The sequence below is a fragment of the Balaenoptera acutorostrata genome, chromosome 4 (assembly GCF_949987535.1).
Source record: "Balaenoptera acutorostrata chromosome 4, mBalAcu1.1, whole genome shotgun sequence".
Lineage (NCBI taxonomy): Eukaryota > Metazoa > Chordata > Mammalia > Artiodactyla > Balaenopteridae > Balaenoptera > Balaenoptera acutorostrata.
In genome coordinates, this window is record NC_080067.1 from 74,317,908 (window position 1) to 74,332,580 (window position 14,673).

At 37.1% G+C, this 14,673-nt stretch overlaps 1 protein-coding gene across 1 annotated transcript; it reads right to left on the minus strand.

Annotated features, from left to right (window-relative positions):
• Nucleotides 1–13,714: 13,714 nt before the first annotated feature.
• LOC103000351 (developmental pluripotency-associated protein 4-like) lies at nucleotides 13,715–14,401 on the minus strand. The gene has a single exon (XM_057546069.1). It carries the CDS (start codon nucleotides 14,399–14,401, stop codon nucleotides 13,715–13,717), a length of 687 nt encoding a protein of 228 aa, XP_057402052.1.
• Between the last annotated feature and the right edge of the window lie 272 nt (nucleotides 14,402–14,673).

Sequence of the window (14,673 nt, forward strand, 5' to 3'; positions counted from 1 at the left end):
GGAACGAGACAAGGATGTCCACTCTCACCACTATTATTCAACATAGTTCTGGAAGTCCTAGCCACGGCAATCAGAGAAGAAAAAGAAATAAAAGGAATACAAATTGGAAAAGAAGAAGTAAAACTGTCACTGTTTGCGGATGACATGATACTATACATAGAGAATCCTAAAACTGCCACCAGAAAACTGCTAGAGCTAATTAATGAATATGGTAAAGTTGCAGGTTACAAAATTAATGCACAGAAATCTCTTGCATTCCTATACACTAATGATGAAAAATCTGAAAGAGAAATTATGGAAACACTCCCATTTACCATTGCAACCAAAAGAATAAAATACCTAGGAATAAACCTACCTAGGGAGACAAAAGACCTGTATGCAGAAAACTATAAGACACTGATGAAAGAAATTAAAGATGATACCAACAGATGGAGAGATATAGCATGTTCTTGGATTGGAAGAATCAACATTGTGAAAATGAGTATACTACCCAAAGCAATCTACAGATTCAGTGCAATCCCTATCAAATTACCAATGGCATTTTTTACAGAGCTAGAACAAATCATCTTAAAATTTGTATGGAGACACAAAAGACCCCGAATAGCCAAAGCAGTCTTGAGGCAAAAAAATGGAGCTGGAGGAATCAGACTCCCTGACTTCAGACTCTACTACAAAGCTACAGTAATCAAGACAATATGGTACTGGCACAAAAACAGAAACATAGATCAATGGAACAAGATAGAAAGCCCAGAGATTAACCCACGCACCTATGGTCAACTAATCTATGACAAAGGAGGCAAAGATATACAATGGAGAAAAGACAGTCTCTTCAATAAGTGGTGCTGGGAAAACTGGACAGCCACATGTAAAAGAATGAAATTAGAATACTCCCTAACACCATACACAAAAATAAACTCAAAATGGATGAGAGACCTAAATATAAGACTGGACACTATAAAACTCTTAGAGGAAAACATAGGAAGAACACTCTTTGACATAAATCACAGCAAGATCTTTTTTGATCCACCTCCTAGAGTAATGGAAATAAAAACAGAAATAAACAAGTGGGACCTAATGAAACTTCAAAGCTTTTGCACAGCAAAGGAAACCATAAACAAGACGAAAAGACACCCCTCAGAATGGGAGAAAATATTTGCAAATGAATCAACGGACAAAGGATTAATCTCCAAAATACATAAACAGCTCATTCAGCTCAATATCAAAGAAACAAACACCCCAATCCAAAAATGGGCAGAAGACCTAAATAGACATTTCTCCAAAGAAGACATACAGACGGCCACGAAGCACATGAAAAGATGCTCAACATCACTAATTATTAGAGAAATGCAAATCAAAACTACAATGAGGTATCACCTCACTCCTGTTAGAATGGGCATCATCAGAAAATCTACAAACAACAAATGCTGGAGAGGTTGTGGAGAAAAGGGAACCCTCTTGCACTGTTGGTGGGAATGTAAATTGATACAGCCACTATGGAGAACAATATGGAGGTTCCTTAAAAAACTAAAAATAGAATTACCATATGACCCAGCAATCCCACTACTGGGCATATACCCAGAGAAAACCGTAATTCAAAAAGACACATGCACCCGAATGTTCATTGCAGCACTATTTACAATAGCCAGGTCATGGAAGCAACCTAAATGCCCATCAACAGACGAATGGATAAAGAAGTTGTGGTACATATATACAATGGAATATTACTCAGCCATAAAAAGGAACGAAATTGAGTCATTTGTTGAGACGTGGATGGATCTAGAGACTGTCATACAGAGTGAAGTAAGTCAGAAAGAGAAAAACAAATATCGTATATTAATGCATGTATGTGGAACCTAGAAAATTGGTACAGATGAGCCAGTTTGCAGGGCAGAAGTTGAGACACAGATGTAGAGAATGGACATATGGACACCAAGTGGGGAAAACTGCGGTGAGGTGGGGATGGTGGTGTGCTGAATTGGGCGATTGGGATTGACATGTATACACTGATGTGTATAAAACTGATGCCTAATAAGAACCTGCAGTATAAAAAAACAAACAAAACAACTAATACTAAACTTTCATTGGGTTATTTGTATGGAAATATGTTAATATAAATGTTTCAGACATTACATGAAATTTCTAAAAATCTTATATTTGTATTTGTATGGAAATATGTATGGAAATATGTTAATATAAATGTTTCAGACATTACATGAAATTTCTAAAAATCTTATATTTGTATTTGTATGGAAATATGTATGGAAATATGTTAATATAAATATTTCAGACATTACAGGAAACTTCTAAAAATCTTATGTGTTCTGGTATAATGTTATAAGTAATAATCCTAGTTATTACTTTAAAATGTATATCTCAGAAATAACTAATTTTCTTGTCAACTGCATTATTATGAACTTTCATCAAATCTTTAACCATGGTCATTTTTAAGTCTTTTGTCATTTACAGACAGTTCTGGGTGTACTCTGATGATTTTGCAAATATGTTCCTATAAAAGGGTTTCATCTTCAAGAAATTCATGGAAAAGACTCTGACAAGTACAGGTTTCTGGTAACTGACTGTACTGCTGAACTGAATGAATAAGCATTTTCAGAACTCTAATGAAAAACTGATGAACTCATAAAAGTGCTAACAAAAGATCAAGATGAAAAAAAAAATTAATTACATGGGACTGAGTGAACTGATGAGGATGAGTATAATTTTTGTGACTTTCTGTCTGAATTAAATAAAAAATCCCACAAGGACTCAGAGGCAAAGAATATACAAATCAATTTTCACTGCAAAGTAAAGGAGCTGTTACAGTGGAGGATTACTGGACTGAATGTCAATATTATGACATAGTATGAGTGTGTTTCATGTTTGGTAATTGCAATCATTGTTGCTCTTGTTGTGGTCATCCATGTACAATGCTTGGTGTCAGTCTATTTATCTCTTGTAAAAATAAAATACAGTGTGTGTGTGTGAAAAAAAAAATAGACCTCTCTATATCAGTTGATTTCTATCAACTGATTAAATCTTAAACTGATTACATTAAAGGTCTACTGGTAGTATCTCAGATTTTCCCCTGAGGTATGCAGTTTATTAATTTCTTCAATTGCTTTAACATTGAAGTAGTATAATATTTATGGGGTTAAGATATTGCCTTGGCTATGTGGGGTCTTTTGCAGTTCCATATGAATTTTAGGATGCTTTTTTTCTATTTCTGTAAAGTGTGCATTGGAAGTTTGATGGGGATTGCACGAATCTATGGATGGCTTTGGGTAGAAGAGAAATTTTAACAATATTAATTATTGCAGTTCATGAACATGAGAAATCTTTCCATTTATTTTTGTTTTCAGTTATCTCATTAATATCATAGTTTTCAGTGTACAGGTCTTTAACTTTTTTTTTTTCAAAACTTTGGGTTTATTTATTTATTTATTTATGGCTGTGTTGGGTCTTCGTTTCTGTGAGAGGGCTTTCTCTAGTTGCGGCAAGTGGGGGCCACTCTTCATCGCAGTGTGCGGGCCTCTCTTTATCGCGGCCTCTCTTGTTGCGGAGCACAGTCTCCAGACACGCAGGCTCAGTAATTGTGACTCATGGGCCTAGTTGCTCCGCGGCATGTGGGATCCTCCCAGACCAGGGCTCGAACCCATGTCCCCTGCATTGGCAGGCAGACTCTCAACCACTGCGCCACCAGGGAAGCCCCGGTCTTTAACTTTTTAGTTAAAATTATTCCTAAGTATTCATTCTTTTTGGTGCTATTGTAAATGAGATTGTTTCTTAATTTCTTCTTCTAATAATTTGTGTTAGTATAGAAAAATGTGACTGATTTTTGTATGTTGATTTTGTACCCTGAAACATACTGAATTCCTTTATTACTTATAACAGGTTTTTTTGGTGGAGTCTTCAGTGTTTTCTATTTATAGTATCAGGTCAGCTGCAAACAGAAACAATTTAACTTCTTTTTTAAAAATATTTATTTATTTGGTTGTGCTGGGTCTTAGTTGCAGCTCGCTGGCTCCTTAGTTGTGGCAGGCAGGCTTCTTAGTTGTGGCTCAAGGGCTCCTTAGTTGCGGCATGCATGTGGGATCTAGTTCCCTGACCAGGGATTGAACCCGGGCCCCCTACATTGGGAACATGGACTCTTAACCACTGTCCCAATAGGGAAGTCCCTAACTTCTTTTTTGATTTGTATATCTGTTATTTCTTTCTCTTGCCTAATTGTTCTGGCTATGACTTCCAGTGTTATGTTGAATAAAATTGGTGAAAGTGGGCACCCTTGTCTTGTCCCTGTTCTTAGAAGAGAAACTTTCAGGTATTTGCCATCTAGTATGATGTTATCTGTGGTCTTGTAATATATGGCCTTTATTATGTTAAGGTACATTTCTTCCATACCTAATTTGTTGAGAGTTTTTATCATGAAATGAAGTTGAATGTTGTCAATGGTTTTTCTGAATCTACTGAGATTATCATGTGATTTTTATGTTTTATTCTGTTAATGTGGTGTTTACATTTATTGATTTGCACATGTTGAACCACCCTTGCATTCCGAGAATAAATCTCACTGGATCATGGTGCGTGATTTTTTTAATGTGCTGTTTAATTTGGTTTGCTAGTATTTTGTTGAGGATTTTAGCATCTATATTCATTTGGGATGTTGGCTTGTAATTTTTTTTTCTCTTTTGTATTTTCTTGTAGTATTCTCATCTGACTTTGGTATCAGGGTAATACTGGCCTCATAAAATGAATTTGGAAGTGTTCCTGCCTTTTTTATTTAGCAATCTTGAGAAAGAAGAACAAAGCCTGAGGCACCATACTTCCTAATTTCAAACTATTACAAGGCTCTAGTAGTCAAAACAGTATGGCACTGGCATAAAAACAGATATCAATGGAACCGAATAGAGAGCCCTAAAATAAACCTACCCGTAAATGGTCAACTAATATTTGAAAAGGGCACCAAGAATATCTGATGGGGAAAGGAGAGTCTGTTCAATAAATGGTGTTGGAAAACTGGATACCCACGTGCAAAAGAACTAGAGTCTTATTTTACACCATACACAAAAATTAATGAATTAAATACTTAAATGTATTTCAATGGCCATTATGGGCTCTACTCAATTTTATTTTTGAAGTGAATAAAAACATTTCAGTGGGCTTCCCTGGTGGCGCAGTGGTTGAGAGTCTGCCTGCTAATGCAGGGGACACGGGTTCGAGCCCTGGTCTGGGAAGATCCCACATGCCGCAGAGCGGCTGGGCCCGTGAGCCACAATTACTGAGCCTGCGTGTCTGGAGCCTGCGCTCCGCAACAAGAGGGGCCGCGATGGTGAGAGGCCCGCGCACCGTGATGAAGAGTGGCCCCCACTTGCCACAACTAGAGAAAGCCCTAGCACAGAAACGAAGACCCAACATAGCAATCAATCAATCAATCAATTAATCAATAAAAAAAAAATCTTTAAAAAAAAAAAAAAAAAGAATAGATTTAAAAAAAAAAAAAAAAAAAACATTTCAGAAACTTTTCTAGCTTAGGGTTTTATACTGATAATTAACACAACCAATTCTGAAAAAGCTAGGACAGAAAGTCAGCATATATAACTTTACTTGCAGATTAAATATAGTATAAGATTAATAATATACATAAATTTGAATTAAGGAAGCTACTTAATTCTTTTCGAAATTTCTTCAAATGTGTCTGGATCTAATTTATTTGTTTTCCTGGAACACGATTTCTGAAGTAGAAACAATAGTTATGTATGCTTGATGAAAACTTTTGTAAGCTAAGATTGGAGATGCTCACCATGATACAGTCAAATCAAGAAGACCCAGATCTGTCTCATTTCAAAGATAATCATATACATTACACTCAGCTGAAACATACACAATTAGTCACATTTTTATCACCTGTTTTGGAGACTGTTCTTACTTATTCTTACTAGTGTTTTTTTACTACATTCTCCTTTTCAGTAATCACTTACAGCACTGTAGCATGCTGTTTCTCTCATGTTATCCCTCTAGTCTATCCCATGCAAGAAAGAAGAGAGAACCATAATTTCCATTCACTCCACAAGTGAAAAAAAGGATGAGAATGAGAAAGGTGAAATGATTTATGTAAGGTCATGCTAGGAATCACTGGTTGAGCAATATTCCTACAATAATATCACACAATTTCTAGCTCTAACAGTTTAAATGGCCATGCTCTTCTGGGAGAGATTTATGAAGACATCTTTCTCCCTATAGCAAGAGCTGGGAAACTTACAGAATGTCAAGGTCCTATATCTGTCTAAAAGGTTAAAGTTAGAGATAAAAAAAAAAAACAACTTGTGGCCTAAACAGAATAGTTGTAGGAAGACTTTTTGCCATAATTTTACCTGAGGTATCTGGATCTTTTATAGCCACATTTTGAGGTAATGCATCTCAAATGTCAGTGTGATGTGATCAAAGTGTTAGGTTGGCTTTGCTGGCTTTGAATCGCTTTGCTTTATCAGAGGATGAATAACAACTTCCAGCATAGAGAAAGACAGGCAATGTGATTGCAGGAAGAAAAATATCTCTTTTGAAAGGATAAACAACTATTAATAACTTAAAAATATATAAAATAAATATCATAATGTACTTGAAATGATTAAGCTATGAGGGGTTAGCTATTGAATTAAAATGTGTCAGCTTTTGGCATTTTGGAAGAAAGCCGAAGGCAGCATCCAAAATGTTTTCCTTAGTTATGAATAAAAGTATCAGGATATATGGCAACTGTGATCAAAGGAATTCAGACAAATTGAAGTGAGGTGAGATATGAATTACATCAGCTCAGCAGGACGAGTGTCAGATTTACTGAACTGAGCAAGGACAGCGTGTGAGACATCACCTTCTGAGTTGAGAGAGACAGACAAACCGGTCCTGGTCTCTAAAAACAAACAGTTGTGAAAACATCATAAATATTTTGATTTTTGAAAGTTTTATTTTATTTTGGGACAGTGTGTATTAATTACTTATGTGTTTTTATCCCTCTCAAAAAGAAGTACTGTATTTGAAAGGAATATTAATTGTAACCTCCAGCATTACTTTCTTTAGAAATAAAATAGAGGCTTCTTCCCTAATTTCTTTCTTTTTGTTTCTCCTTCCTGGTTAGTACATATAAAGCACAGATAATTAAAATTGATAATTTGAAACAGATATTTGTAAATCCTATGGGGGGGGTTGTAATTGGATCTAATAAACAAGGAGTTTAGGGGGACTGAGGAAACATTTAATATGCTACATTTTCTTGAAATTATGTTAAGTACCTTCTGAGGCTTCAGTGCTGGAGAGGACATGGCTGACACCGAGCCCAGATTAGCAGACCACTCACTGTATATCTTCACTGCAGATATTTGGTTTTGCTGGTGGTTAGGTTGATAGATAAGCAGGCAGAGATGTGGGTAATTAAAAACATGTTATCTCAATCATCCTTAATCTAGTCAAAGCAAAGAGATATAAAAAGGGTCTTATATCTTCTCCTTCAACTCCTACCAATGTTTAAACGTTTTTTCATGCAATATTCAAAGGTTATATCTGCACATTTTTACATTGTGTTTTTAGGCAAAATTAAGCTAAATTTAAAAAATGCTGAGTAAACTATAGGAGACTACGATATTTTAGACAGAGTATCTATATTGCACCAAATCTTACAAACCCCACTCTTTTTTTTTTTTTTTTTGACCTTTTAGAAAGCATATCTGAATGCAAGGGAATGAGTCTGATATTATTTAAAGAAATGACCTTAAATCTTCTCTAATTACAAAATATGAAAGTAATTCACATATTTTGATACCTTAAGTATTCATTTTAACAAACTACATCTAATAGGCTTCGTATTGTGTTGTAGTTGCCTGAGTTCACTCAAATATTTGAAAATTTCAGGTAATGAGAATGTATCTTTGTTTCTCAGACTGTGAAATGAATATTAAAAATCAGTCTCTTCAGACAGGGGGAAAAGAGGATATAATTCCAAGTTTTAAAAATTAAAATTAAATATCTTTCTTGAAATTATTAATATCTTGGATATAGGGAAAATTACTTAATCTGAGATTCTGAAATAAGTGACCAGGTGTTCTTTTATGACATTTTTGGAAAAAGTCCACTAAAGACTTCCTGAGGTTACTCTTCCATTTTGTGTTGGTAAGTATTAAACATACTACCAACACAAAATGGAGTTGTGGTGGAAGTGGTAGAAGATTACGATTGTTTATTAGAAATTATTAATGTTTTTATTTTGTTTCCAGCCTTATTGTGGTATGCTTAATAAACAAAAATCGCTCATATTTAATGTATGCATTTTGATGAGTTTGGACATTCACCTTCACCCATGATAGCATCACCACAATCAAGGTAATAATATACCCATCACTTCCAAAAGATTAGTTTCTTGACTTTCTCTTGATTTATCTTTGTGGTAAGAACATTTACCATGATATCTATTCTTTTAACAAGTTTTTAAGTGCACAACACTCTATTGTTAACTATAGACACTATGTTATACAGCAGATCTCTAAAACTTGAGTTCTATTCCTTGACCTTGACACACATGTCCCTTTGATGACAACCTAATGAAACTTGAAGTTCATTTGGATTTTTTCACGAATCCACTATCTCCACTTCCACATATTTCTTCTTGAACCTCTGAATTCCCATAGTTTCCTGTCCTAGGGTACCTTAGCATACTCTTACTTTTACTATATACTATATAGTCTATGTCTTATAATAAAGGCCTTGAGGCCTTGCACTAATTCTTCACTCATCCTGGAATATTTTCTTCAGTTCTTTCTGGTTGACTCTTTCTTGTCATCCAAGTCTTAACTTAAATTCGGCCACAGCCAAGAGATCTTCTCTGACCATACAAGGTAAAGTCACCTCCCAGTCACTGGCTGTTCTATCATCGTGTTTTACTCCCTAGCACTACTTAGTGTATGTTTCCCTCATTAAAATGTACACTCCCTGTCTGCTGACACCTTGCCTACATCATGCACTACTGTATTCACAGCCCTTTAGAATGGTGACTGGAGACAACAGATGCTCAATAAACATGTAATGACAGAATTAATCCTTTTGTCTCCATGGATTTTTCCATTTTGTTGGACAGTGTATTAACCTGAGAATATGGTTGCCTCTGTTTCATCTTCTTATCTTCTGTGATATCTGATACATGGCCTTGCACCCAGGAAAGGCTCAGGTTTTTTTTATTAATAGAATTGTATTAATGTGGCTGGAAAACTGGTAGATAATTGGAACCGTTACTCTTACTCTGTTCGCAAAAAGTAGTTTCTGTTGTAACATCATTTCATTTTCTGAGCACTTGGTTAGATGAAAAATAAAGAAAGGAAGAACACAATTGTAGTATGCTAGCTTAAAGAAATCCATATCAAGGCAAACCAATTGTATTCCCAAAGGAAACTTGATTTAATTTCTTTCTAAAAAATTGTCCGTATCTACATATTCAACTGCAATTTAGCAAATGGTGTGATTATTTAAATAAAAGATATTTAAAACCAGAGTTCTTGTAAAAAAATCTAAAAACATAATTACACACTTTTTAATATAACTAGGGGCTTTTCTGTATAGACTGCTCTGGTCCACTAGTAATAAAAAACTTTGCTACTAATAATTTTAAAGTGTCAAATTGTACATAATGCTTTAATTGACATAAGCTATTCAGAAACACAACACTGTGACTTAAATGAAGTAGATAAAAGCAGATTTCTAAAATGTTTAGTTTATTTGTATATGAATTGGGGAGTAAATCAAGACAATGTATTATTCTTGCAACATAAATTGGATTGAATTAGCAATAGACTTGCTACTTTGAAATGAAATTTACTACCAAATTAGTATTAGTTACAATGTGGGGACCAGGAGGGACTCTAGAAGTCATTCAAATGAGGTTAGTTAGACGTCCAGACTCAAGCCTCTACTTCTTAGTCTAAGGCTTACTCCAAAATGTAGCCTGCTGACTCTCATTTTTATCCTAAAGGGCACCAAGTGACAAACTTCTGAAACAGGTAGCCAGCAGTGTTAGAAGCTAGTAGGTTTTGGCTTATCAAATTTTAAAGTATCCTTTATATTCAAAAAGGACGGCAACTTTTAATAATACATTTCAATTAAATGAATAATATTAAAATCATACTTAGCTCTGCAAAACTCTTTCCTTGATTATTTGGGAGGCACTTGTAGATTTAACACTGCTTTCTTTATGAAATTTAGTATGATTTGTATTGTGTATGCTGAATGGCATTCTGGTTATTAGAATGCAAATTAGCAAAGAAGGATGTAAGTGTACTGCTTTAGTGTGCATATTAGTTAGGATTATTTCAGTCTCAAATGGCAGGAACTTAACTCAAATTAGCTTATACCAAAAAAAAAAAAAAAAAAGCTCACTGGCTGGGAAGAATAGGGTAGTTTAGAAGCTAAAAGGAAAAGCTATAGAAAAACAGAGCATCTAGGACAGGAATTATGCACTCCTCTTTGCTTATTTTTCCTTAACTTCATTCTGCAAAAGGTTTCATTCTTCATATTTTAAATAAGACATACCCCGTGGCAGCTCTCGTATTATTTCCTCTCAGTTAAGCAACCCATAAAAGGAGGTGGGGACTCCTTTACTCGAGGTTCTATCAATATTAAAGAAGATCTTGAATTGGCACTGCTTGGGGCACTTGGCCACAGTGGGAGATAGGGGAATCTTGCATCAGGATTATACGATTGACATCTTCACAAGAACCACATGCAACTTGGGAAGTGTGATTTCCCCAGAGAAAGGATGCTAAATTTTAAAAGGATGTTCAATTAAAAAGAAATTTCCCCCTAGAGTATTTTTTTTTTTTTTAATTTATTTTTGGCTGTGTTGGGTCTCCGGTTCGTGCGAGGGCCCTCTCCAGCCGCGGCAAGCGGGGGCCACTCCCCATCGCGGTGCGGGGACCACTCTTCATCGCGGTGCGCGGGCCTCTCACCATCGCGGCGCGCGGGCCTCTCACCATCGCGGCCCCTCCCGTTGCGGGGCACAGGCTCCAGACGCGCAGGCTCAGCAGCCGTGGCTCACGGGCCCAGCCGCTCCGCGGCATGCGGGATCCTCCCAGACCAGGGCTCGAACCCGCGTCCCCCGCGTTAGCAGGCAGACTCTCAACCACTGCGCCACCAGGGAAGCCCCCCCCCTAGAGTATTTTTGATAACGGTATCTGCCAAGATAATCTCTCATGAGTTAGTCATTTCAGAGATAGCATATATCAAATTCCAGCACTGGCCTTATGTATGCAAGTTTTCAAAGCCTGAAATATTGTAAAAACTAATATCGATGAAGGTGCAGTAAGATGGGCCCTCATATCACTCTGGTGGTGGTGTAAACTGGTAAAACCTTTTGTAAAGCAATTTGACGCGTTAAGAAACTTAAAAGTATTTCACACTCTTGAATCCAGTAATTCCATTTCTAAAAGTGAATTCTAACAAAATAATCACAATGTGGATACATTTTTATGTGAAACATTTGTAATAATTCTGAAATAAAATAAATGTTGAGAAAAGTTGATTTAGTTAAATATAAATATATGATGGGCTAATATGTAGATTACATGATACCCTCTTCACATGATTTTGCTAATATGTTATGTTTGCAAGGTTGAAGGGAAACAAATGCCCTTATAAACTGTTGGTAAGAATGTAAATTGATGCAAACTCATTGAGAGGAAATTATAAATTTTATAATCATGAAAATGTATATCAAAATTAAAAATGTAAATATAGCCTAGCAAATTTATTTCTAGGAATTTATCCCATTGATAGTCCTGTACATACCCAAAGAACATTCACTGCAATAGAAACCTTTGTTCGCAATAGAAAATATATGCAGTAAGTTAAATGTCCACCAAGAAGGGACATATTTTAAAAATGCAGCACTTAAAAAGAAATGATCTGGGCTTCCCTGGGGGTGCAGTGGTTAAGAATTTGCCTGCCAATGCCAGGGACACAGGTTCGAGCCCTGGTCTGGGAAGATCCCACATGCTGCAGAGCAACTAAGCCCCTGCACCACAACAACTGAGCCCACATGCCACAACTACTGAAGCCCGCACGCCACAACTACTGAAGCCCGTGAGCCTAGAGCCCGTGCTCTGCAACAAGAGAAGCCACCGCAATGAGAAGCCTGCGCACCGCAGCGAAGAGTAGCCCCTGCTCGCCGCAACTAGAGAGAACCCGCGCGCAGCAACGAAGACCCAACGCAGCCAAAATAAAATAAATAAATAAATAAATTTATTTTTAAAAAAGAAGAAATGATCTATATCTCTTTTTTTTGAGGCGTAGTTGATTTACAGTGTTGTGCTCATTTCTGCTGTACAGCAAAGTGATTCAGTTATGCATATATACATTCTTTTTTTTATATTCTTTTCCGTTATGATTTATCATAGGATATTGACTATAGTTCTCTGTGCTATACAGTAGGACCTTGTTTATAGAATGATCCATATTGTTATCTGCAAAATATATTCTATAAAAAAAACAAGACATCAAACGCTGTCTATAGTAGACTCTCATTTATCTAATATTTTATGAATATGCTTGCATGAAATAGATACAGTTGTGTGGTAGACATGACTAGTATTCACTTATATCCAGTTCTCTTTTCCTTCTTGGACATACAGAAGATTATGCTTTCCAAACTTCTTGCATTTACCTAGGGCCACGGAACTAGTTCTGGCAAATAAAATGTGACTGGGAGTGACTTTTGAGCTGACAAAAATGAAAAGCCCTTTTAAAACTCACCAGTCTCTCCCTCTGTATTCAAGCAAGGGTCTTGTGTTGAAAACGTGAAGCCACAAGATAAAAGCAGTTTGGGTGGCTGACACATATAAAATATCTGCCTGAGGGTCACCAGGACTGGCAAGAAGTTTGTAGGAACAAAAAATAAGTGCTTACTGTGTTAAACTATTATGGATTTTGGGTTTTCTTTTTTTTAATTTTAAAATAAAAGCTTTAATTTCAAAATTTTCTAGTTACCTTTTTACTAGAAGCACTGTAATTCATCATTCAATGTAGGACACAAAAAAATTATATGTAATTTACATATAAGTAAAATACAGACATCTTAAGTTCATAGCTCTGTGAATATTTACATATGGGTGCATCTAAGTAACTGCCACCCAAAATAAGGTAAGCTTACTTAATTATGCTGAGACAAGAGGCATAATCAGAACTGATTGCTTCCTTGTGAAAAGATCCTTTGGGGTAAGAATATTATCAGTGATATATTGTATGACATCAGGAAACACATTGCTGCTCTTACCATTCCTGCTGATGATAAGTTTGAAAGCTTGGTTAAGGGGTTCGTAACCAAATTTGAACTTTTGCCTATAAGCCCCATCTTGCCCAATGTAGAAATTTACTTGAGGCACTTTCAAGTACATTAATTCCATTCAGCGAATTGGCATTTTTAAAATGTCCCCATCTCCTTTCCCTTCTGCTCCCTTAGGGCTGGGAATCTTTGGAGAGATAGCCACTTCCACTTTTGTCAGTTCACAGGCTTTTTTCACGCAACCCTGCAAGCAGGCTGTGCACCCTGTAAGCGGGAAGCATGGGGGGTGCGGAGCGGAGTTCAGCTGTCCAATGGCACCGTGGAGTTGATTTGTCGTCACTTCTCTATCATTAATTATAATCGTAGCTGTACCCTTTTTACTGGTATTGTGATCTCACTGCAGGCTTTTCGTTAATACTTTATTCTTGTGTACACACTCAGGGCACAGCATATTGTCCTCCAGTTGTGGAGGTGTGGAAAATTGCTGGCAGGTAACAAGAAGAGTGCAGACACCCTCCTTCGTTTATCAGGCACCCAAGCCTGTCCAGTATGAAATTGTAAATGAACCCAGCCCTCTGTGTCAGCAGGGAGACCTCTCCCATGAACCACGCTCCACCAGACCCCACAGGTCTCTTGTGATTGCACCGACTCCATCTTCATGGCCCTGGCTGTCATTCTGCTCCAAGAGGCAAACACAGCTTCCCGGTCAGGGGCGGAAGTTGATACAATTCCCTGAAGAGCAGGAGCTCCTTCAGGGGCAGGTGCTCCCTCCTCAGGAGGAGCAGCCCCTTCCAAAGACATCTGTTTATCAGAACATTCCAGAAGTAGTTCCGCCTTGTCCAACTTTGATTTTCTTCTCGATGGAGATAGGATCCTGGCCTCCTCGGCTGTGGCAGGAATGTTTTTTTGATGAGGGTAGGCATGTTCACAGAGTCCTTTATATCCATCTAGTTTCAGGCCTTCGGTGCTTAGTTTTAACTGCTGGCACCAAGCGCACACAATGTCCCTGTGAATCAGATTGACAGGTGGCAGTATAGAAGGTAAAGGAAGAATCGGCATTGTCTTCTGAGGTTTCACACTGTCACAACATTGTGGCATTTTTCGTGGACAGCAAGCTCTGTTTTGTTTTGTTTTTTTAGCAATCACCATTTTTTAAAATAATTAATTAATTAATTAATTTATGACTGTGTTGGGTCTTCGTTTCTGTGCGAGGGCTTTCTCCCGTTGTGGCAAGCGGGGGCCACTCTTCATCGCGGTGCGCGGGCCTCTCACTATCGTGGCCTCTCTTGTTGCAGAGCACAGGCTCCAGACGCGCAGGCTCAGTAGTTGTGGCTCACGGGCCTAGTTGCTCCGCGGCATGTGGGATCTTC